Source organism: Alosa alosa, chromosome 18, assembly GCF_017589495.1.
Source record: "Alosa alosa isolate M-15738 ecotype Scorff River chromosome 18, AALO_Geno_1.1, whole genome shotgun sequence".
Taxonomy (NCBI): domain Eukaryota; kingdom Metazoa; phylum Chordata; class Actinopteri; order Clupeiformes; family Clupeidae; genus Alosa; species Alosa alosa.
In genome coordinates this window covers 29,625,205-29,652,185 of record NC_063206.1, presented here as the reverse complement: position 1 = coordinate 29,652,185, position 26,981 = coordinate 29,625,205, and the positions used below count along the sequence as shown (strand labels likewise).

The 26,981-nt window shown below is 39.6% G+C and overlaps 1 protein-coding gene across 5 annotated transcripts in view; it reads left to right on the top strand.

The window, feature by feature from the left end:
• LOC125311190 (centrosomal protein of 55 kDa-like) overlaps nt 1–26,981 on the top strand; it is a 71,665-nt gene that overhangs the window by 7,322 nt on the left and 37,362 nt on the right. For 2 of the 5 annotated variants that reach the window (XM_048269011.1, XM_048269010.1), the window contains 2 exons: nt 9,605–9,748; nt 9,842–9,940. In XM_048269011.1, the coding sequence (XP_048124968.1) occupies nt 9,605–9,748; nt 9,842–9,940 (243 nt within the window). The remainder of the gene's footprint in view (nt 1–9,604; nt 9,749–9,841; nt 9,941–26,981) is intronic. The other 3 variants (XM_048269012.1, XM_048269014.1, XM_048269013.1) reach the window with 3 other exon arrangements.

The following is a 26,981-nucleotide window of genomic DNA, read 5'->3' as shown; positions in this document are numbered from 1 at the left end:
CGCCTAATGTTATCGGCCAATATTCTCCCTGGTATAAATCCACACTGGTCCGCTGTTACTATGTAATGGTGTCTTTTAATCTATTGGATAGGATTGAAGAAATTATCTTATGATCAGTATTAAGTAGTGATATAGGTCTGTATGATGCACATTCTGAGGCATCTTTTCCTTCTTTTTATGTACAGTTAGTGTAATTATTGATGATGCCCATGTTTGTGTCCATGTTCCCGTGTCTAATGCGTAATTATATGCTTTCACTAACAACGAGCTAATTTGATCTTTAAAAACTTTATAAAATCATTTGTAAATACATCATTCCCTGGGGATTTTCCTAGTTTTAGGGCTTGTATTTGTTTATTTACCTCTTGTATTGTAACTCATTTTGTTAGCTTCACATTATTTTCTTGTGCTACTTTGGGTAGCTCAAGTTTTCTCAAATAGGCCTGTATAGCTTTTTTATCCTCACTTGCCTCTGGCCTGTGTAAGTTTTCATAATAACAAGCAAATTCTTCTACAATCTGATCCTTATCGGTTAAGTTATTATTTTTAATTGATGGGTCCTTAACTTTGCAATATGTGAGTTCTTCATTTGTTTTTTAAGTTTATAAGCTAATATTTTAAGGACTTTGGTCCACCATCATAGCCTTCTTGTTGTGTGAATCACATTAGTTTCTATTTCTGTTGTATGTAGCTTCTCTAGTTGTGCCTGTTTTACCTTTAGCTTTAGTTTATCTGTATCACTATTTGTTATACTGTGTCTATTTTCCATATCCTTTATTTCTTCAATTAACTGTTTCTCTTGTGCCTTTCCTTTATTTTATCTTAGCTGAAGAATATGAAATGAAATATGAGATGAACTCCTTTTAATCATCTCTACAAATGTTGTATCTTCTAAAAGTGAATTATTCACAGGGATTTGCCCTTGCTTGATTGTAGAGTTTCTTTCACCAAAGTTACATTATTATTATACATAAGGAAATAATCTAGTGTGGGGGGAAGGGGCTGCTGTCATTGCTGGGACCTCAGTGCAGTGCTAGAATCTTCCTAACGTTACCCCCCCCCAAACGGCGCACCTTGTATTGCCAGATTCCAGACAATCGTACTTGTACATAATATTTCTACTGGCATACTTCCAGTAGTGGTGAGATTCTTAGTGAGATTACTACAAAAATATGAAGAAATAAATGAGACGCAATTTTTATTCTTTATATAAAGCCTGACAATACAAATATTATTACATCATACTTTCCCAGATATGGTTAGCCCAGGCTACAGCATGTATGGCCATTGCAGGACTATTAACTATCTTATCTTAGATTAAAGGAAAATTCTGGTATTTAGCACTTTGAGTCCCTTTTCTGGTTTGTTTTGGATAAACTAGAGTGGTGGACACCGACATTTTGTCACTTGATGGTGCGTTGAGGCAAGGATAATTGACAGCATTTTTTACTTAATAAATGAAACGAAACGAAAAAGAAAGAAATACCGTTGTCCTCTGTGGTAGATACAGCCATGTGACTGCAACTAGGCGACGACGGTGCGTTTAGGCAGTGATAATGGTCTCGTCAGCTAGTTTTACTTAATAAATTAAACGGAACTCAAAGAAAGAAATACATGACAGGGCTCCAGACTAACTTTTTGCACTGGTTGCACTGATGCGCCTAACTTTTTTTCTTAGGTGCACCAGCACAAAAGTTAGGTGCACCCAAATTTTCAACCACATCACATTTAACACCGCAGCAGGTTCACTTTTTTTTCCCTTAATTACTGTCCTATATAGGTTGTCCTATGACTTGTGATTTACAATTCTACAAGAAAAGTAACTTAATGAAGTGTTGGTGCTTTAAGTGCTTCACTGAGCTGAAATTTAAAGGAGAATTCCGGTGTGATATTGACCTAAAGTGTATTGAAACATGATACCGAGTGTGAACGTATGTCTCATAGCCCATCTCGGCTTGTCCCCTGCACTCCAAAATCTGGCGCTAGTTAGCCGATGCTACCAACAGCTTTTTCAATAGTGGTGCTTCGGCATCGGGCTAGCCATGCAAATAAATCACTGTTTTACACCCATTTACGAGGCTCAATGTATCTCCACACTTCATTGGTAGACTTCCGAGGGCCCTGACATTTAAAACGAGACATTGAGAACTTTGAAAAAGCACTGGTAGTTTACTTACAAGACGATACAGACAGTATCTTCACGAAGTTTAGCGTTTGCAAACTTGACGTACGATAGTCATGCTGGTTTGCTAGAATGACCAACATAAGCTGGCATGGCCAGTTAAATCAGCAATGTAGACCAGCAACACAAACTAAAATGACCAGCTGAGGTGGTACGACAAGGCATAAAAAACAAATTCTTGGGTTCCGGTTTCCGACCGACCCTGTCAATTTATGTGCGACCCAAATTTATTTTATGAGCTTGGGGAAGAAATAACACTAAATAGTCTAGGCTACATTAAATAAATCCACAAATAAAAGGAGAACTATAATTACATTAATTACCCCTTGCGTTATGTAGGCTATAGGGATGAGCGTATTCTCTCTTTTACAAAGTAGCCTATACACAGCTGTTCACGAAGACGATTGTTTTCGTCACTTACCAAGGCACTCGCAATTTTGTCCGAACACCGCAACTTTTTCGTAAATTTGACCAATCATCGTAGTTTCACCGTGAAATTTCACCTACCACAACAGTCCCTCATGCAGAATATTGAGCCAGATGGCACACTTCTGCACCTTCTGTGACACCAAAGACTGCCCTAACGTGTTCGTTCCTCTGCAGTTTTGATGACAATAAATAGAAGGCTAACGTTAATAATCTGCTTACTTGCATCTCTCAACCTGGTGTTGCTAACCAACCTACCTAGGCTATGAAAGTAAGTACGCCTACTTGGTTTACTGACATTTGAGTAGGCTATGCAACCCATTGGCAAACGTTTACCTGGATATGTCCTTTTAGCGTCATGTTTGCTAGCTTGTGGGCTTAGTTTGAGTACAGTAGTGCTACCAAAATCATAGAAATTAATAATATTGCAAGACATTTACCTCTTCTATAACATTTATTTTAACTAATGACATAGAAGACATTCCCAATTGCATCCACATATCGTAATGCACTATGCAAAAAGTGATTTACACTCGTAGCCAAACACAGTGAGATGCAAGCCTTCCAATCCACCCTCACGTCCTTAAAGGGGCAGGCTGTCAATTAGACGTACACCACCAATGTAATGACATTAAACAGAAGTGTAGTCAAATAGTTTAAATTAATATGAAATTACTAGATACTTACTTGCTATTAGTAATTATACATTATGCAGGCCACAGACTATGAATTATTAAAAAGATATGAACTTAATATGAATTACAAAATATATGAATGTATTGAAACATATGACATGATGCCATCTCTTTTTTGGACAGTTCTCTGAAAAGGTTATACTGCTTTGTGAATTACCTCAGTCAAAGCATTTTCACAAATAAAGTAGGCCTACTTTGATTTTCTGTAATCCTTACTGTTTACCTTTGATTATCCTTTTTTAATCAGCATCAAGATAAGTGTGATTTTGGTCTTACTAACCTTAATTGCCCTACATTAAAAAAAGAAAAACTCTTTTTACTGCCACTGGGAGAAAAAAAAAAAAAAAAAACCCTACCGACCCATGGCCTCAACTGACAACCAACAGGAACCAATTATTTTTATTTTTTTTATGCCCAAGCAAAACCAGTTGAATCACCATCGTAAGATGGGTAAACCAGCTGAAGATTTGCCGGTCTAGCTGGTCAACCATCATAGGGTGGTCAAACAAGCTGGTCAACCAGCAAACCACCTTAGGCTGGTCAGGCTGTTTTTTTCAGCAGAGATGTATTTGATTTTTGAGTTTTTTTATTTTGAAGTAATCCAAAAGTATTCAGATTACATTACATTATTTTTGTAATCCAATGGATTACGTTACTGATAAAAATTGTGTAGTCTGTACTCAGTAATGGATTACATTTCAAAGTAATCTGATCCAACACTGCTAGTAGCCTACAAGCAAGAAAACTATGGGAAGTAGTGCAATCATCATGAAAATGAGTAATTAGTGAATATTTTTCCCCATAAATGGCCTACGTTTCGTATCCTTACTACCATTGGCGATCAACCAGAACAGTCAGACGTCCCTTACACAAACCATAGCGACAGAACAGATGGTGAAGTACTGTGAAGCTTTACGTCGGATACAAATCTCTAGCGATAATAACTGTAGTTGTTTTCTCTTGATACTCTGTAATAATGTCAACTTTCTTTGACCCTGATCACATCATTGACCTGATTTGTGTTGTCGTTCTTGAACGAAGGAGAAGTTAAAATAGAATATCAAACGTCCAGCCAACTTCAGTGTGCTATGGGAGGCTCTCTAATAAGGCTTCATTTTCAGCTAGCATTCCATTGACCCCCATTCATTTTGGCGTCATTTTGATAGCAAATAGGGGTGGGCGATATATATCGTCTGCGATAATATCGTGATTGTTGTTTTAACGATGTGCAAATTGACATTATCGAGTATTTAAATTACTTATGGGGGAAAAAACACTCGAAATCACGCAGTGAAGACTCATACATTCACAGGAGGTGTATGCGGGAGAAGCCCCTGGCTGCAGCAGAGCAAGTGTCACGTGATCACTAGTGGGTCACAACGTTGTCACAAGCACGCCTAATGTTTATTTTGTGCAGCGAGAGTAGCCTATTTGGGATTTTATGCTGCTACTTCTGTTCAAGTAGCATTGATGAGACGGTCACGTTTTTTCCTACACGGTATTATATGGAGAGAAAACATTAGCCTTTGAGTATTTTAATAGTCAGTTGTAAACAAAGAACTATTCTCATGTAACTCTTGTAAATGGACTGAAGTTAGCACTAAATATCTACGTTTACCGATTATGCTAACCGTTAGCATCTCTATGGGATTTCTCATATACATTAGCCATAAGCTAACGCATTAGTTTCTATACTGTAACTTGGAATGCCTACATGATTGCAATTAAACAAAACATCGAAGGAAATAACTGAGATGTACTCTGTTGGTCTGCCTAGTTTTACAGTGAATCCTATGTAAAGGTTTGAAAGGAACTTCAGCTTCAGACTTTCTCTTGGGAAACTGTTAGGCCTATTCATCTTCTCTAATGTAGCTGGCTAGACCATGTCATTGCCACACACACAAGTAGGGGCAGAATTGGAAATGTACATAGAGTGACAATGCATTGGTTGATTTGGTAAAAAAGTCACAGGTTAGGTTATTGGTTATTATTGTAAAGATGCTATTCATAAATAATGAGCTGTTAAGTAACTCAGACTTTAACAAAACATTTTTTTAAAGGATATCGACTAATTATCGTTATCGTCAAAATCACAAAAAATATCGAGATATTATTTTTTGTCCATATCGCCCACCCCTAATAGCAAATAACTTTACATTTGAAACATTTAAAGACTCTGTCCATTGTTTATTTCTAAAGAAACACAACAATGTAAGAAAGGCTCCATTACCTTGTATCTCACGTGATGGCCCCATATCAGCCGTTTTTGTAAAAATAGACTGACAATGATGTCATGACCTCACATTCTGTTGCACAGTAAAGAAATTATCGTATAGTCAGGAGAAGCTCGCAATGAATATGGGGAAGTATGTGGGAAGCACAAAACCATTGACAGCGGTCATTATATGTTTTCAGCGGTAATTACCTGAATTCATTATCCGCCTCTTCACAATGCTAGTAGAATGATCCATTGACTTGAATGGGGTTTCTACCAGTCAATTATATTCATTTAATTATCGCTGAAAACATAATGACTGCTGTCAATGGCAACAGGTTTTATACTTCTGATTCACGTCTTTCATATCACTCAGCAAGTAGTCTGGTCACTTCTTGCAAAGGAACTTCATTCAAAAGTGAAAGCAGTTGATCAGCTGTGCTCCAAAGAATGTTTGATTCAAGTTCAGTGTGTGTTGTGAACTATTTGCAGGTCATTATCTGGAAAATAAGTCCCTTCAGGGCGAAGGAAGTTTGTGAAGATGAGGCCATGTTACGCAAAAAACAATTAATTAATTCATTAAAAAAACAAATGAACTATAACATTGTTGGGAAATATATATTTATTTATTCATTTATCTTAGGTGCCGGAACACAGTTCCGGACCGTTCCGGCCCACATTAACCCCAGGTTGCTTGTCTGTTTCGTAACTGCAGTGTCGCCAAAGATCCTTGACTACTAGCTCCGCTTTAACCCTCTCTGGCGTCATGTTTCATATGAACATTCATACCAGAAATGTCTCTGATGCGGAGCTGCTGCAGACAGTCTGATTATTACTCTCTTTACTGTCTCTTTTGGCTGGAAATGCTTCCAAAACACCTGCCTGTCGTGTAAAAAATAGGCCTATTTCTAGCTGGCACACGTTTGAAGCACGGCAATAAAAAGACAATACTGAAAATTTAGATGAAGGATCAGCAAATAGCAGAGGTGGGACCAAGTCACTGTTTGGCAAGTCACAAGTAAGTCCCAAGTCTTAGCAGTCAAGTCTAGGGGTGGGCGATATGGACAAAAAATAATATCTCGATATTTTTTGTGATTTTGACGATAACGATAATTAGTCGATATCCTTTAAAAAAAATGTTTTTGTTAAAATCTGAGTTACTTTACAGCTCATTATTTATGAATAGCATTATTACAATAATAACCAATAACCTAACCTGTGACTTTTTAACCAAATCAACCAATGCATTGTCACTCTATGACACATTTCCAATTCTGCCCCCACTTGTGTGTGTGGCAATGACATGGTCTAGCCAGCTACATTAAAGAAGATGAATAGGCCTAACAGTTTCCCAAGAGAAAGTCTGAAGCTGAAGTTCCTTTCAAACCTAGGATTCACTGTAAAACTAAGAGCAGACCAACAGAGTAGCCTACATCTCAGTTATTTCCCTTATATGTTTTGTTTTAGAGCAATCACGTAGGTTAGCATTCCAAGTTAAAGAATAAAAACTAATGCGTTAGCTTATGGCTAATGTATATGAGAAATCCCATAGAGATGCTAACGGTTAGCATAATCGGTAAACGTAGATATTTAGAGCGAACTTCAGTCCATTTACAAAAGAGTTACATGAGAATAGTTATTTGTTTACAACTGACTATTAAAATACTCAAAGGCTAATGTTTTCTCTCCATATAATACCGTGTAGGACAAAATGTGACTGTCTCGTCAATGCTACTTGAACAGAAGTAGCCGCATAAAATCCCAAGTAGGCTACTCTTGCTGCACAAAATAAACATTAGGCGTGCGTGGGACAACGTTGTGACCCACTAGTGATCACGTGACGCTTGCTCTGCTGCACTTCTCCCGCATAGCCTGCCTCCTGGGAATGTAGGCCTATGAGTCTTCAGTGCGTGATTTCGAGTGTTTTTTCCCCATAAGTAATTTAAATACTCGATAATGTCAATTTGCACATTGTTAAAACAACAATCACGATATTCTCGCAGACGATATATATCGCCCACCCCTAGTCAAGTCCAAGTCAAGTCCCAAGTAAAGACAGAGAAGGGCAAGTCCAAGTCCAATTTACATCAAAGCCAAGTCGAGTCCAATTCCAAGTCCCAATCTTTTTCAAGTCCTGAACAAGTCATCAGGTGCTCTTCACTTAATAATGCCATTATTAGACTTTTGATCATAATTTTAACACATCAATCTAATCTACAGTATTTTTTTTATAAATGCAGATTGAAATATGGTCAATGTTTCTGTCTTGAAATCCTTTACGATATGCACGCGCATACCTGTGAAATATACGCATGAGCATACCTGAGTAATCTGTACGAAATGGATAGCTGCCTGACACTCAGCACAGCAGCATATTGTTTTTCCAAATTGCGGCGTCCACTGTAAGGATGAGTAATAATTTGACTGATGGCATTTCACTGCGCTAGGACACAGTTTTGCCTGCAAGCAATTTATTAGGCTGTCTACCAGTGGCGACTCCTAGGGGAAGCCAAGGTCATGGTTAATGATTACAATAAATGGTGACGAGAAGTATCGTCACATAGGCTACATTAGTAAATTGCTGAGGTTAAATATTTTACATTTTTATTAGGGCTGTCAAACGATTAACTTAAAAAAATAACTAGTTAATCTCATATTTTGAAATTAACTAGAAATATTTGATCTAGATTAATTACGATTAAAAAGTAAATTTTCTCCCTAAAGACTAAGGCTTCTTATATGGCATATTTACAGCATAAATCACAAAATGAATGAGTAACCACAAAGGTAAAAGTTTGATGATGTTTAACTCATTTGTAAATGGGGCACTGTCACTTTAAGCCCATTGTGTGCCACTGTCCACACGTTCTCCTAATGATCTTTTTTTACCAGCTCCATTCTAATAGGTATGGCTAATCCACAAACTCTAACATTGTGCCACATATAGCACAATATTATGATAAGCATGATATTAAGTTGGCACAAAAAGCTTTCATTCCTTCGGAAATAAAAGCATGTAATGACATGATGCTTGCTAGACATTTTCTGTTTGCAATTAAAAGTGAATTATGAGCCTGGTAGCCAGTAGCCACCTAGCTGAGTGGAATGCGTTTCAATCGGTAGCCTATATCATGTGCTTCATGTAAACGAATTATTGAAGACTTCAAGACTCACCAGTTCCATTACAAGAAGGCAAAGACAACTCTTCATATTCTTGTCCATTTTCCAAATCACAGTGAGTGCAGCCTATGTGCCCTGGCTCTCACAGTTTAGGCTATAACAGTAGTGAGAACCGGATAAATCCGCAATTTTCTATAATCTCGTCTTTGTTGCCTTCATGATTTCCTTTTATATGTTACTTATGTTTAAAGGGAGTTATCAATCATCATCAACAATGACAGGCCAGCTGGAACCTGCCACTGTTTTCTCTCCCTATCCTGCGTGCTGAAACGCGTTCTTAATTATATGGAGTAGGCTAGCATTTGTTCAAGTTGGATCTTAATGGGGAGGACCCGAAAAGTATCATCTTTATGTAACATGCTGTTGGTGCATTTTGGTATTGTAAATGTTCTCTGACGAGTGCAAATCAGTTTGCAATAAAGCTACTATTTATTTAATGTTGGTCCTTCTTCTGTCTCGATTCCCTACACACAGTGCGTGATGCGTGTGGTGGTAGCAGCAGCACTGATCACTATGCTCTGCACGCTTGTGTCCACTGTGCTTTGTTTTTTCGTCGCGGAAGTGAAAGCATCTCTGGCGTGACTGGTCCACGATCAGGAAATGTATTTTTTGACTCGAGACATGTCAAGTCATTACAAGTCAAAGAGGCAAAGTCCGAGTCAAGTCTCGAGTGAATGGTATTCAAGTCCAAGTCAAGTCGCAAGTCATGCTGAATTTTATCAAGTCGAGTCTGAAGTCATTAAAATCATGACTTGAGTCTGACTCGAGTCCAAGTCATGTGACTCGAGTCCACATGTCTGGCAAATAGCTAATATTATCGGCACACCGAATTATCTACTTCACTCTTCAGTCTCATGCAATCAGAAAGGATAAAGTATAGTATACTTAAGTGCCCTGTCCTTTCAGATGAACCTGCACATTAGAGAAGTTGAGGAGCGAGCCAAACTGCTTCGGTCACTAAAAACTGAGACAGAAGACATCAAGAATAGATTGGTGACAGTCTCTGCCAGGTGCCATGAACTGGAAAACATACAACCATCAGAGGTACAGGTAATGTCACAGAACACTGTATTAGGCCTACATGGCTGAATTACATTTTTGTGCTTCATTATACATACTTCAAAGTTTGATTAAATCCAATAGGCGAAATCTGAACAACTGGCACCAGAAAGGTGGATTTCAGGCACAGAATGTAATGTAACTAGCAGAGGTGGGACCAAGTCACTGTTTGGCAAGTCACAAGTAAGTCCCAAGTCTTAGCACTCAAGTCCAAGTCAAGTCCCAAGTAAATACAGAGAAGGGCAAGTCGAGTCCAAGTCCAAGTCTCATCAAAGCCAAGTCGAGTCCAAGTCCAAGTCCCAATCTTTTTCAAGTCCTGAACAAGTCATCAGGTACTCTTCACTTAATAATGCCATTATTAGACTATCGATCATAATTTTAACACTTCCATCTAATCCACAGAATTTTTTTTTTATAAATACAGATTAAAATATGTTCAATGTTTCTGTCTTGAAATCTTTTACGATATATGCATGCGATACAATATACACATGTGCATACCTGAGTAATCTGCACAAAACGGATAGCTACATGACAAATAAAAATATTGTTTTCCAAATTTCGGAGCCCACTGTAAGGATGAGTAATAATTTGACTGATGGCATTTCACTGCGCTTAGGCCACAGATTTGCCTGCAAACAATTTATTAGGCTGTCTGCCAGTGGCGACTCATAAGGGAAGCCAAGGTCAACACTTTTATATTATTTAAAAGATAATAATGACACAGTAATTTTGTTTTAAAGTATTCATTTCTTAAGAAATACTACACATGTGATGCTGTTTATCTCATTTGTAAATGGTGCACTGTCACTTTAAGCCCATTGTGTGCCACTGTCCACACGTTCTCATAATGATCTTTTTTACCAGCTCCATTCCTATGGCTAGTCCACAAACTCAAACATTGTTTGTGCCACATGAATAGCACAATATTAACAATGATAAGCATTATATTAAATTGGCACAAACAGCTTTCATTCCTTTGGAAATAGATGCATGTATGACATGATGCTTGCTTGACATTTTCTGTTTGCAATTAAATGTGAATTATGAGCCTGGTAGCCAGTAGCCACCTAGCTAGCTGAGTGGAATGCCTTTCGATCGGCATATCAATGTGCTTCATGTAAACAAATTATTGAATAGGCCTACTTCAAGACTCACCATTTCCATTAAACAAAGGCAAAGACAACTCTTCATATTCTTGTCCACTTTCCAAATCACAGTGAGTGCAGCCTATGTCATAGTGACCTGGATCTCATAGTTTATAACAGTAGTGAGAACCGGATAAATCCGCAATTTCCCCTAATCTCGTATTTGTTGCCTTCATGATTTCCTTTTATACGTTTCTTATATTTAAAAGAAAATATCAATCATCATCATCAACAATGACAAGCCAGCTGGAACCTGCCACTCGTTTTCTCTCCCTCTCGTGCGTGCTTAGATGGGGTTCTCAATTAAATGGAGTAGGCTAGCATAAGTTCAAGTTGGATCTTAATGGAGAGGACTCGAAAAGTATCATCTTTATGTAACATGCTGTTGGTGCATTTTGACATTGTAAACGTTCTCTAACAAGAGTGCAAATCAGTTTGCAGTAAAGCTACTAGTTATTAGCTAAATGTTGGTCGTTTCTCTGTCTCTTGGTGCCCTACACACAGTGCGTAACGCATGTGGGGGTAGCGGCAGCACTGAACTGTGCTCTGGACTGGCCGCTTGTCTCCGCTATTTTTTTTTTTTTTTTTAGTGAGGGAAAGCATCTCTGGGGTGACTGGTCCACGATCAGGAAATTTAGTTTTGACTCGAGACATGTCAAGTCGTCACAAGTCAAAGAGGCAAAGTCCGAAATCAAGTCTCGAGTGAATAGTATTCAAGTCCAAGTCAAGTCGCAAGTCATGCCGAATTTTATCAAGTCAAGTCTGAAGTCATTAAAATCATGACTCGAGTCTGACTCGAGTCCAAGTCATGTGACTCGAGTCCACATGTCTGGTAACTAGCCTAGAAATCTAGACACGCCCCTAGCGGCCGCAAAATTACATTTGCTGCCAGGACTAGTCTAGCAACTCTCCGTTGGCTTGTGAGCTCCAGAAATTCGAAACTTAATCAGGTCGTTAGGTGGGCTTAACATAATGATTGATGGCAGAGTTGCAACGGTTTGGCTTGAATTCCCTGCTACTTGAATATTTCCTATTGCGTGCAGAGGAAATTTGAAAGACAACTGATTATCCCGCCCCTCGGACTGAGCACTGCAAACGGTGAGTGCCCAGACCCTACATTTTAATGTGGGTCTGGCTCGTCAGGCTATAATGTAACATTAAAATTGGTCAAATAATATAACATTTATCATGTATTTGGACTTAATGTATTTAACTGTTACAGTAATGTTGTTTATTTATTTGTTGTAGATTAGATGAGGGGTCTGGCTGTTTAAAGAAACTGATCAGGAAGGGGATGTTTGGATGACCATTCTACTGAATTCGTGCAAATGCAGAGGTTGAAACATTTTTTCAACCTCATCACTTTTTTTCCCCCAAACCTTTTTATTCACATGCATTGTATAACATCTAAGGTACACATTTCTAACAATTGGACATTTTAATTTCATATTGTCTTTTTGTACAGTTTTAGAATGTTTTCCTTCTCCCAAAATGTGTCACTACCAAAACACAATAACAATTAACAAAAATATAGCTGCCTTCGCAGCAATGAGGGGGCCAAGGTTGTTGCAGATACTTGAGCCGCCGAGATGGCAGATAAATTTGACATTGCCGAGGAATCAACTGCTTCGCCTGCCAATTGCCTAAAGGTCTACGTACCAAGTTTGGTGTCGATACGAGAAAGTGTTGTTAATTATAGCCCCCCTTGTGGTCAACGGTGAATAAATGTATTGTGCGTCCTCAGGATGTGGTCCCGAGTCTACGTACCAAGTTTGGTGTCGATACGAGAAAGTGTGGCTACTTATAGCGCCCTTTGTGGTCAATGGTGACTAAATTTATTGTGCGTCCTTAGTTTGTGGTCCCGAGTCCATGAACCAAGTTTGCTTCTGATATCTGAAAGCCTTGCCAAGATATTAGCTCATTTCCTGTGACTTTAGTGACCCCCTAGTGGTCGAAAGTCGAAAGGTTTTTCCGTGTCCTCAGGATGGTGTCCCAAGTCCATGTACCAACTTTGGTGTCGATACAAGAAAGTGTTGCCAATTATAGCGCCCCTTGTGGTCAACGGTGACTAAATGTATTGTTCGTCCTCAGGATGTGGTCGAGTCGACATTACCAAGTTTCCATGTACCAACTTTGGTGTCGATACGATCTAAATGTATTGTTCGAGGAAAGTGTTGTTAATTATAGCGCCCCTTGTGGTCAACGGTGACTAAATTTATTGTGCGTCCTCAGGATGTGGTCCCAAGTCTACATACCAAGTTTGGTGTCGATACAAGAAAGTGTTGCGAATTATAGTGCCCCTTGTGGTCATCGTCAGGGTCAGGGCCATGCTCTGATGGCATGTGCCAAGATTGGAATTTATAAGTCAAGGCACTGAAGAGATATGAGTTGACTTCCTGTGTGGCGGCTTTGCCGCCATATTTGATTGGCTCTCACCTGCCGACACTTTTGAAATTGAAAAATCTGACTTCTAACTTTTGTGAGGCTTGGTCTGAAGATCATGTGTGTCAAGTTTCGTGAGAAACGGACAAAATTTGAGACCCGTGAAACTTTTGGAAAGTTTGCACCTTGGCCTGTTGGTGGCGCTACAGCAAGCATGGTAAAGTCTTGGGAATTGGTGGGTGGGGCAGTACCTTTTGCCTTAATCAACTCTGCAAGTTTCAGCTTCGTAGGTCTAAGTTTTGCGGAGCTTCTTGCATTAATGTTGTTAAAAAATTGATGATTTTTGACCTGTTGGTGGCGCTAGAGTTTTGGGGTCTGGGGTCTGTACATTGGTGAAAGTGATCAGTGCTATGAGTAGAATAAGTGTGCCAAATTTCACAACTTTTCACCAGACGGTTCTATGGGCTGCCATAGACTTCAATGGCAGAGGAAAGATGTTAATAATAGGAAAAGCTAGAATCACTATGCTGCCCTACAAAGGCAAAAGGCAGTAACTGACCAGAGTGTCAAACTGAGAAAAATGAGTTTTTTGTTTTGTCTACACAAATGTATTATAGGTAGAGCAATAAAAATCTGGTGAATTGTTGCCCTGATGAAGAAATGTGTGTATATAAAAAAAACTTGTGCTCAAAGTTGACCGTTGACCCTTATTTGTCAGATACTGTACTCTGCCTTTGTATTATGTACTAAAAATAAGGAGTCGTGCAAAGGCAAAAGGCAGTAACTGACATATAATCAATATTTGCTACCAAAGGCAGAGTATGGTAACTGTACTTGTACGTCAAAGAACAAAGCCAAAGAACAGTAACTGCAGTTGTGGCTCTCTGCCATGGTTGCTTGTATGGTTTTGGGAGTTACGGTGAACACAACCCTCTATTTAAAAAAAACAAAAAAAAACAGTCAAATTGAGTATAGATATTTATCCACATGATAAAGGAAGTCTTTAATATCCCAAAAATGACATTAACTCATTTTCGACCAAAAATGACATTACTGCCTTTTGGCTTTGTAGGGCAGTATGGGTTGCCACGCAGCTTCGCTGCTTGCCCCCCAATAAGAAGTTTTATGATAACATAGGAATTTCCTTACCTTCTAAATATATTTATTAGAATTTTCTTAAAGCATTTCCATGATTCATAAAGGTCATTTATGAGATTAATTGCATTTTAAACAATATTTCTTTATAAAACGCATAAAGTTGATCATACCATTTTCAAATTTAAGTATGTATTACTATAAATATATTTAACCAAACACCACCATGTTATCTTGTCAGATGATTAGATATACTTTTTTTAGATGATTAGATATACTTTTTTTTAACAAAGACATTTGGGTGTTATAGGATGCAAGATAGAAAATGTATGCTTGGTTTTATTATCCTTTAAGAAAGTGTTAAGGGTAAGTGTGTCGAGGCGGGTTGAGCAAAAGGTGGAACACTCTCAGGAAGGACTCAAGGTGGATTGTGTAGAAGATGGGATTTTATTTTTCCCAAATTATGGCCCGTAGGCAATTAATTATTCATAAATAATAACAAAGCAAAAAAAATAAAAGATAAAAATAAGGAAAACAAAAACTTTTTGAATAAAGAAAATAAACTGACATGATAGTCAAAAGATGTCTAGACAACAATAACAATGACTTTGCACCAGTCAACATTACCTTAGGAAAGAGAGCTACAAGACTCACGTCTGTCCATGACCTGCTCTCCCTACCAACTAAGCCTGTTAGAGTCGCGATTCACTCAGATCTTTCACCCGTATCTTTAAATTAACCCATGAGTCGCGAGTCTCTAGTATCATTAACTCGGATCAGTTGAGTCCTACTACAATTCAATCTAAAACGATAAACAGCGCCACACACAAACCTCTTGCAACATTAGCTAGCCTACTAGCCATCATAGCTGCCAAAAATGTAACAATTTCGTAGGTAGGATAACCACATCCACAAATCAACTCAAGCGACTGAGTGAGCAGGCAGTCCGAGATAACTGGTTTACTTCCCGCAGAGCCGGAAACAGACCATGGGACTCAGGAGCTGCTGAGTAGCAATCCGGGTTAGTCGGATCAGCCGGCCAGTTAGGCTACATTGAGTACGAGTCGGCTACGGCTACGTTGTATGAGTGGCTGTAGACTAGGAGTAGCTCCTCCTCAAAGTGAAAAGCAATTCCACAACAAAAGCCATTCTTCACTTCTGAAATAACATTCAATGTTCTGCATGTAGCCTAGGCATACTTTAGATATGGTGTATAGATGTAGCATATTAAAATGCAATTAGGTCGCGCAGACAGTCCGAAACATTGCACGCTCTTAATGGAGCTGCTTTGTATACCCGGGTTAGTCGGATCGCCGGGCGGCGGTTACGTTATGTTGTCATGAGTGCGGCTACGTTGTCATGAGTGGATCTGTAGATGAGCGAGTAACTCCTCGTCAAGGTGAAAAGCAAATCCACAACAAAAGCCATTCTTTCACTTCTGAAATAACATACAATGTTCTACACGTAGCCATAGCCTACTTTAAAATGCAATTAGGTCACGAAGACAGTCCGAAACATTGCAAGCTCTGTATGGAGCTGCTCAGGCTAGCCGGGTCAGTTGGATCAGCAGGGCGGGCCGGTTATGAGTGCGAGTCAGCCGAATCAGCCGGCTACGTTGTCATGAGTGGATCTGTAGATGAGCGAGTAACTCCTCGTCAAGGTGAAAAGCAAATCCACAACAAAAGCCATTCTTTCACTTCTGAAATAACATACAATGTTTTACACGTAGGCATAGCCTACTTTAAAATGCAATTAGGTCACGAAGACAGTCCGAAACATTGCAAGCTCTATGGAGCTGCTCAGGCTAGCCGGGTCAGTTGGATCAGCAGGGCGGGCCGGTTAAGTTGTTATGAGTGCGAGTCAGCCGAATCAGCCGGCTACGTTGTCATGAGTGGATCTGTAGACGAGCGAGTAGCCTAACTCCTCGTCGAGGTGAAAAGCAAATCCACAACAAAAGCCATTCTTTCACTTCTGGAATAACATGCTTATACAAGGATACAAGGAAGTTTATTGTCACATGCATATAGTTACTGGAAGTAAGAAATGCAGTGAAATTATGTCTGGTGTCAGCCTATTTGTGCATTAATGGGGGGGGGGGGTAAAAAGTGCGCCCTTCGGTGCTCGGGCCCTAATATTTTACTATTTTATTCCTGATTATTTTTCTTCAATTATTGTAGATTCGTTAATTCAGCTGTACAGTTATAGATAGCCTTTTTTATTTAAACTGATTATTTTGTTTTTCCACACTTTTATTGCGTTTTATGAAGTCTGCCTCTAGTCCGAAGTTCTAACGCTACCTGCGCGCTTTTTTTTTTTTTTTTTTTTTTCGCCTGGTGATCAGCATTTTTTATTTATTTATTTTTTTCCCCACTGCCGATTGCCATCAGCAAGGCCTTCACTGCTATTGGACTTGCTGTCTGCTTGTGGGGTGGAAGCTGTGCTGGATTCGAGCTTGCTAGTGTCTCTCTCCTTTTCTATCCTGAATACGCTTGGGTTCATATAGTCGGGTTGATCGTCCAGCTGCTGGTTTAGTCGGTTGACTGACCAGCCGGAGATTGAGGCTTCGCGCTAGCTAGGGTGATTAAACTGCACACTTTGGACTGGCTGATGCATCAAGCCGTGGTCGGAGTTTGTGTTTTGGCTATGGGGGCTTTCAGTACACACCCCTTGAACCCGACAGTTCGCCTCCACCGACACCATCAACATCGAGGTGCTCCACCTCTGCCGGCAGCGGGGATCCTCCGCCGCGAAAACGCTTACTTGCACAGAGGCGCACGCCGCTCTATCATCCGTGCGACAGACGAAAACATCCCTCCATCATCTCCATGGGATTTCTTGCCTAATCAACGCGGTTTTTCCAGAGCAGTCCGGCCCCGCAATCAACTCGCCCCCAACAGTGTCAGTGGAGAATCTACAGCGACCAACAACGCAGCGAAATCTGTCTCTCACATCTTGGACAACTTCGATGGAGCTGCTGAGAATGTCACATCACCATGTCAGACTGCTTCCCTGAATCACGCCAAGACCTTCATTCGAAGGTAAAGGTTCTCACAGCTGGTTCACCGCAGGAAGTTCTGCAGTATGCATAAAGACCCTCCTCCGCCAAATTTGCATTATTGAACGCACAATCTATCTGTAACAAGACTTTAATTTTAAACGACCGCTTCACGTCTCATCACCTGGACTTTCTGTTTATAACGGAGTCTTGGCTCAGCAGAAATGACGTCATTCCACTTGGTGAACTCTGCCCTCCTCACTGCAGCTTCATGAATTCCCCTAGGGCTACTGGTCGTGGAGGTGGTCTGGTCACTGTTTATAATAACAACTTTAAATGTAGAATTGTACAAATTGATATGTTCTCCACTTTTGAGGTACTTGACTTAATAATGTGTTCACTGCGGGCATTTCTACGTCCCTGTTTCTATGTCTATGCCTACATTAAAAGCCTATTGCTTAGGAGACTAGGACAATAAATAAATAAACAGTCTGGCTCAAACAGCTTCCTTCCAGTGAGTGGGTGCAGGTTTGATGCATATTATATTATATTGTTACCTCACAGCTATTAGGTAATATTAACTAGTAATTATATGTTGCCTAATATTAGCAGCCTATTAATATAATAGGTTATTACTATTAGAATCCCATTAGTAGTAGCCTATGAGTATCCAGTAGTGGTAATACACATTGTAGTAGAGCAGCATTAGACCTAAGCAAACTTTTCTATTGTTAACAAAACAACAACAAAGAATGAATTATTATAATGTACCCTCTCTGTCCACAAAGAGCAATTAATTCTAATAGGTTTCTTTAAGCTTATTTGACAACATGTTGTTATTCAGGTAGTGTCATAAAGCCCTTCCCCCCTCTCTTTTGTAATGTATCTGGCTGTTTGACCCTCTGCCCCTTGGCTGCACGGAAAGATACTGAGTGAGTGAAGTTGCCGTGGTAATGTACTTGACCGGCCCCCTTGACCCCTTACCCCAATAACAGGCCTATCTGATTGGGAGGTAAGGGGGTAGTCCCCATCCCCCACCTATTGTCCCCAACCCCCAAGTCCAAGATTCTCTTGTAAACCCCTCAGAGAGAAGTGACAAGAGAAGTGAGAGTGGTGTCAAGATAATTTGGAGGTTCATTTCAAGGAGTTTTTGAAAATGAGCACCAGAAAGAAGAGCAATGTGTGGATGCACTTTGACCAGGAGAGCAAAACTCAGGCTAAATGCAAGATTTGCAAAAACCTTATTTCAAGTCATGGAGGATCCACATCCAACATGAGGAGGCATTTGAAAACTAAGCACCCCACTGCACTGCTTGAAGACACAAACGAAGGAGCAACAGCAGGAGCAGCAGAAGCAACAACAACAGAGGCAGCTACAGCTGCAACTACATCTGCAACGGCATCTACCAGCACTGGGGTGGCAGTTCCAACACCACAAATTGTAAGAAGGCGGACACAAGCTACAATGGGGGCATTTGTGAGACGGCCAATTCAACCTTTGCAGCAGAGCAAAGTTGATGAAGCCCTCACCAAGATGATTGCCATTGACTTTCAGCCATTTTCAATTGTGGATGACAGGGGCTTCAGAGCATATACACATGCACTGGACCCTTCATACATCTTACCAAGCAGAGGCACAATTTCTAACAGGTTGCTGCCTAATCTGTATGAAAAAGTCAGAGCAGACCTTAAAGACAGAATCAAGACTGCTCCTGCTGTTTGCCTTACCACAGATTGCTGGACCTCCAGCACAACAACCAGCTACATGTCGGTGACATGTCACTATATTCAAGATTTCCAGTTGAAGTGTCCAATTTATTGGACTGCTTTATAGTGACAGAAAGCCACACTGCAGAGCATCTGGCACACAAATTGGATACTGTGACTCAAGAGTTGGGCATAAAAGACAAGATTGCTGCTTGTGTTACAGACAATGCTAGCAACATCCTAAAGGCTGTGAGGGAGCTTCTGAAGTGGAACCACATCAGTTGTTTTGCCACATGTAATCAATCTGGTGGTCAGGAATGCTCTTCAGCAGCCTGACATAGTTTCTGTAATTCAAAAGGTGAAGGCCATTGTAGAATATGTGCGCAGAAGCACAGTGGCCTCTGCAAAGCTGCGTGAGGTCCAGCAGCAAATGGGACAGGCTACATTGCGACCAAAGCAAGATGTGGTAACACGCTGGAACTCCACATTTTACATGCTCCAGCGTATGCTGAAAATTAAAGAGCCCCTGGTCTCCACACTGGCACTGGTGAACCCACAGCTGCCAGCACTAACTCTGGCTGAGTGGGAAACAGTGGAGGAGGCCTGTGATGTGCTACAGCCCTTTGAGGAGGTCACAGTAGAAATGAGCTCAGAGAGGTATGTAAAATATACTGTACATATACAATGGGTTTTTATAGTTATACTTATAGTATTTTGTAGACATTTTGTCCAAAGTAACTTACAGAATATTAACATTACAATAGTAAAAGTAGAGTTAACAGTTTAAAAACCTACATAAAGCATAATAATAACAATAACATCAATACAAATATAAAATATCAGAAAAGAAAAAAATGAGTTTTAAACTAATCATATAAAACCCATAACTCTGTAAGATAATTACTTAAATTAAAGGAAGTAAATGTACTATACATAGAGTGATTGTCTTTCATAAGACCTATTATTATTGAAAAAAAAATGTAAATACTGTCTTTTGCTCAGCATACACTGATCATGGTTTATTATTTGTTTTCTCACAGCTATGTGACGGGCTCCAAAGCAATTTTGATTGCCCGTGGGCTTCAGAGGATTATTGCTCACAGGCAGAAATATCCTCCCAAGACTGAACCAGTGAGAAGGCTTGTTGGCACTTTAGCTTTTGAACTAGAAAAGCGTTTCGCAAACATTGAGCGTGTTCATGTCTTGGCCGAGGCAACTTTTTTGGACCCACTGTTCAAAAAACATGCCTTTGTAAATGAGAGGAACGCAGACGACACCATGTCAAGAGTGGTGGGGGCAACCGCTTAGGCGGCAGCACCAACATCGGCCACTGAAGAGAGTGAGGATGGCACAGCTGCTGCTGCTGAAGCAAGCCCCAAACGTCAGTCAGTACCTCAAGTTTGGGCTGACTTTGAAGAGAGGGTGACTAGTTTACGCCCAGACAATCAAAACCCTTTAACTGAGGCCATGCTTGAGATCAAAGGATTTTTATCAGAGCAGCTTATCCCCCGCACAACTGACCCACTGCAGTGGTGGAAAGTCAGAGCACTGGTGTACAAAAACTTGAGCACAGTCATACAGACTAGGCTCTGCATTGTTGCCACCTCTGTGCCCTCAGAGAGGATCTTTTCCAAAACAGGGCAAATCCTTTCACAGAGGAGGTGCAGCCTCAGCACTACGAAAGTGAGCCAGTTGGCATTTTTAAATGCCAACATATAATAATGATGAAGCAGTACTTATAATGTAAATAGTTATTTTGTTTTCTCTTAGCATTTATTATTTGCACATTTTGCATGTTTGTTCCATTTGATTGTTGTTTTTGTATTTAATTTATTGTATTGTTATATTTTATTGTTGTTGTATTATTGTTCCAGTAATTTGCACATTTTGCATTTTTGTATGCTTGGTCAATCTTTTAATTGATTTGCACATGTTGCATTTTTTTGTATTCTTGGTCACTTTCAAATTTATTTGCACAGTTTGCATTTTTTCCATCTATGATTACAACATTGCCTATGCGTGGCTAAATGTTGTTTGTTTCTTTTATTAGGTATGCCACTTTAAAATAAATACTTGTTACTACACTGGTAGCCAAAAGTCTTGGTCCATCTTTGTTTATCAACTCCACTTTCATTTAAGGGAAACACTGCAGAAAACTCTGCTGTCATACTGTAAAGACGGTAACATGGCAGACTAAAACATCACCTTCGTACATCTGAAATACTGAGTCTGCACCGAGTGAATCCACAGAACTTCATACTACGTTAGTGGTTAGAGACAATGGGCTAGGACTGAGTTTTCTTGGCGATTTAGCAATACTGACTCAAGTGACTCAAGTGACTCGCACAACCCGGATCAGTTTAGTGAGTGACTCAGAATAACCCGGATCCTTAAAAGGAATCGAGTTTGCCAGGCCTACTACCAACTCACTGGGGAGGCTTAAATTAGGCCCAAGTGCCTCTCTGAATTGGATCATACCAACTCGGTCAAAAGTACAGGGGGTATCACTGGTGAGCTAACAACAAATGAGCTAAAACAGCTAGAAAACACTCCAAATATCTGGACAATTATATGTGACATATTTTAAACATCTTAATTCCAGTCGGCATAGCCAACATTCTTTTAACAGTCTATACAAATTAATTTATTAAAACACGGGTTCACTTCCGGTGAACCCGGAAGTCAACACATTAATAAACCCGGAACTTGGCACGGGAAATCTCTTACCAAAACAAACAGAAGACGAGACGCTGAACGCTGGTGAGACAAACATTTTGCAATGTGACTTTTCTGCTGTATGGTTTTAACTTAAAATAAACACAACATTGGTGTGACAAGACAGGTTTGACGAGTGCTTATTTTAACGTAAATGACAATGAATGGAAATGTATGATTTTAAACTGTAAAGAGTTGTAATGGATAAAAGTAGCCCAGGCAAATTCACCGTTGTGTTGAATGTTTTAAGACGTCTAATTAACAGCAACGGGAATTACTGAAATTGTATGATGAATGACATGGTTAACAGATATGAAACATAAGCAGATGAATGGCATGGAAGACAGACATAACAAACACGTAAGCTGACGTTCACGCTCAGTCTCAGTTAACGTAAGCAGCGTGTCGCTGCGGTGGTGGTAGCTATGCGCCCCGTCACAGTAAGATTTATTAAGTGTTCAAAAATGGTCACATTTAAAAGTATTAGTATCTAACATGTTGACAATTGCTCAAAGAACACATACTGTATAACCTCTAGATCTCATTAGTGCTGGGCGGTATAACCAAAAATGTATATCACGGTATTTTTCAAAATTCTTACGGTTTCACGGTACATGACGGTATTTTTTTTTCATGCATAATCAGATGGTCACAGCATTTTCTACAGGTTGAGAGAGGAATTGCTGCAGTACATTGACTAAGGATGGTCTATTTTACTGTCATGATGTAGAATAACTCCACACTAGTGGTAATGCAGTTTTGCATGCCCCCAGAAAATGATGCTGTTTACAAAGAGCCACTCATGATTCTAATGAAGAATCTAATCAGAATGCAAAGACAATTGCAATCAAAATACATAACTTTTACTGTGCAAATTTCACAAACATCTTATATAACCAATAAAACGTATAAAACCAATACAAAAAGTAGTGCAACTTGCAATAATTATATATTTTTTAAAACCTCTCTGCTAATATGCTTACTCTTTCAAATAGGCCTATCAGAAACATGCCTTATTGTTATTGTGTGGTTTGCATGACGTTAGTGGTAGGCTAACATTAACTTCATGTAGATGTAGATGTCTTGTTAGCCTGCCATGAGCTTCGGTTCGGTTCGCTAGGCAAAACATTAACAAAAAAGTTTGTTTTGGTGCACTGATGACAAGTCAGGATCATTTCTAACTAGCCAGCTAGAATTGCTCAGTTCATGTCTATAACATGCTTTACTTGCTACCTGGATAATTTCAGCGAATATTCTTAAGGTGAGATAAATGATAAGATCATTAAACTTCACTGTGTTCGGTGGGTTGCTAACTAACGACATCACCTACTAGCCAGCTAGTTACAGCTATTGAACAATCTCAATAGAATTTTCGTGACGGTAAATCCCTTTCAATGCAGTATCATTTAACGTTTTTTCCTTAACTAAAGAAACAATTTCAGGTATTCTGTGCAACACCCTTAAATAAACCCCTTACCTAAGGATAAATTAAGCCTTAAGGGTCATACTTCAGGGGAAAAACTTAAGGTGTTTTGGGTTTACCCTCACTATGCCTGCCTCGCAGTCGCACAATGCGTGCGTGTGAAAAAAGTCCGGTCTGAAACACTGTCGCGCGGCGCAGCGTTCCAAACGTTGTGTAGGCCTAATCAAATACACCGGTATGGCGGTATATTAAAAATTCATATCATAATGAAAATATACACCGGTTTACGGTGTGAACCGGTATACCGCCCAGCACTAGATCTCATTTTAGTGTTCAATTTGTTACCTTCAGGGCCCTGTTTGAAGCATATGGTTCAGGTGTATCTAGGGAGTGTCTAGTTCACTTTTCCTAGTTTGACAGCGGAATAAGTGACGCCAGGTGCATGGTTCAAAATGATTGTTCTAATGTCCTATGGTTTAAGTTTGCAATACTTCGGTTTATCTGTAGGATGCCCATGGATACTATACCGCCGTGTGTAAGGCTATTTTGTTTTGATTGTTTTTACGCTGGAGTATCCCTTTAAGCATGAATGTTTGTTAGGTATAACTCATAACTGCCAACACTCCCGTCAGACAGCCCAAGTAGTTAAGCAAATCCGCAGTTCAGTTATTGTTTTTTAAATGCAAGGCAAGGTTCCTTCCCAAATTTCAACAACGAAAACAAAACGAGGGTGGAGGGGTGGTCCACTGTGTAGGAATCCTAGACCATGACCCGGATCAGGAGTAAGGTTTAGGGGGCTTTAGGAGTGTAACAGTAGTATGTTGGTAAACCTCCCTTCAGACGCCTATAGAGTAGAGTTGCAGGCTAGGCTTTTGTTATTTTTTTTTTTTTATTTAAAAATTAACAGGGAAAAGATTAGAATGTTGGTCAAACTATAATAAGGAGAATAGCAATAACTAGATAATGTAATTCCTGGGAATTACGAGTGCATGAAAATGGAAAAATGGCTGCTGAATAAAATATTGTTCAATATTGTTTAAAATCTAATCCAAGTAAAAAGATGGAGGTCAGATAGAGAAAAAAGTTTGGTGGGGAGTTGTAGTTGATGACAACTGACAGTTGGAATAGTTGAACATTTAAAAAATTGGATAGTTTAAATGGTTAAATTATTTAATAGGGAATTATTGTATTGAGGACTTATTTTGAAGTTGAGGACAGAGGGAACAGTTGGCGGGAGTTGTAGTTGATGACGACTGACAGTTGGAATGGCTGAACAGTTAAATAGTTGGATAGTGAAAATGGTTAGGTTATTTAATAGGGAATTATTGTAGTGAGTACTTTTATTTTGAAACAGTTGTGGGCAGAGGAAACAGTTGGTGGGAGTCATAGTTGATGACAACTGACAGTTTGAAAGGCTGAACAGTTAAATAGTTGGATAGTTAAAATGGTAAAAAAAATTAATATAGAATTATTGTAGTGATGACTTTTTTATTTTGAAACAGTTGTGGGCAGAGGAAACAGTTGACGGGAGTCAAAGTTGATGACAACTGACTGTTGCTAGAGTAGTAGAGTAGTATGGTGGTTGCTAAGCTGGTTGCTAGGTTTTAACTGTGAATGTGGTTGCTAGGCTGTTGCTAGGGTACTTGAAGTTGTTGCTAGGGTGTCCATGGTGGCTACTATCAGAAATAAAGGAGTTACTACAGTGGTTTGCTAGTATAATCATGTTGGTTGCTATGGAAACTGACATAGATGCTTAATTTCAATGGTTGCTAAACTGGTTGCTAGGTAGGTGGTGGTTTAATATAGTACTGTTTGCTAGAGGCATAGTTGATGATAACTGACAGTTGGAATAGTTGAACAGTTAAATAGTTGGATAGTTTAAATGGTTAAATTATTTAATAGGGAATTATTGTAGTGGAGACTTTTATTTTGAAACAGTTGTGGGAGGAGGAAACAGTTGAACAGGATCTGTAGTCTTAAGAGAGCCAGATTGTATGCTTAAAGCCTGAGACGGACAGTTGCTGGAGGTGGCCGGAACCATATGGCTCTGGCCGGAACACTTGGCATAGGATTCCAAGTGCCCTATTGTGATGCCATAATCGGCCATGTTAAGTCTATGGGGAAATTTTCAGTAGTTTGTAATTAATAGTTCAAAAAGTATAAAAGTTACAAATAGGAAAAATACATTCCACACCTGTCCTAAGTAAGACCTACGTAACGCAGTTTGAATGAAGTTTCTACGTTAAACGGTTGAAGCCGCATTAGACGCGGAAAAAGCGTTAGAAGAAGAAGAAGAAATCGGATAACAGTAGATTGTATTTTCATGCACTCTAATAAACAACAATGTCAATTCAATCAATAGCCTACAGTAATAAAATAAGCAATGAAAATGAGGGAAAAAGCAATAATAAACAATAATCTCCATTCAATCAATAATATAAAAACAATTACATGGTAAGACTACATTAAGGAGAATATCAATAATAAACAATGATGTCAAATTAATCAACAGCCTAATGGAAATAAAACAATATTATACAAATCATAACGCATAAGATGCGCTTAAAGAACTAAGTGCATGTTGAACAGGAATGTCTTTAGACCCCTCTTAAACGACCCAAAACTACTACAGGAACGGAGAGCACTGGGCAACTCATTCCACCAACATGGAACCACTGAGGAAAAGAGTCTTGAATTAGACCTAGTGTTTATAACTGGTCGACACAACAGGCGCTCATCAGAAGACCGCAGTGGGTGGTTGGGGATGTACAGTACGCCTTAATTATCAAGTTACGTGCTGATCTAGTTGGGGTCAGTGAAGTAGAGTCAAGCTGAAGGTGCCGATCTTTCATCCAGGCTGAAATATCCTTAAAGGTCTCATTCACCGAGAAACCGTTTAAATACTTGTTCCTTTCGAAATACTATAGCTCACTCCAAGTTGCATATGCATGCTGCACGTGAAAATGATCTTCTACCCCCATTGCCCGCATTAGCCAATGAAAGAAAATACACGGAAAAAACAAGCGAATCAGAAAAAGCCCTTCCCCAGACTCCCGCCCGGGAAAACAATTATTCATGGCCTCGCCCACCTTGACTTGTGACCGCCCACAGGAAGACAGGAAGATTTTGGCCAGGAGATTGTCTCTCTGCAGCTAGTTGGAGCTAATAGCAAGCTGCAAACATGGCGGAACAAATTCGTGCCTGTGTTATTTGTGGCAATAACACATCAATGTTGCATGTCTTGCCTTAGAAAGAAGAGTTGAGGAAGAAATGGTTGGAATTTATCGTTGGAACACCAACACCGAACTATAGTGCAACATTAGTTCTGTGTTCCAATCATTTCGACCACACTCACTGTGCCTGCCTACAGTTAGAAAGTGGTTTTGCATCGATGTTCTGAAAACCTGGACCTGTACGTCACAACAATCGACCACCAGCTCACAGGCTGTAAGTACAAACAAACTTTTCCACCTAACGACTGTTACAAAATAGCATGTTCATATTATTCACGTTAGCATGCATGAAAAGAGCACAAGCTAGGCTTAGGCTAGCCTATATTACAGGAAGCTACACCAGGCACGTAACTGAAGTGTTCTGTTTGCGACGTGTAAAATCAGAGAATGTCTAATAGGAAGGGCTCTGGTAAAATCCATTAGAGGAATGGTCTATTTTTTTTTTTACGTAGCCTACAGGCCACGCGCCAGGTGTAGCTACTTCCATTGGTTAGACCTATTGGAAGCTAATTGTTGCAGAAGATGC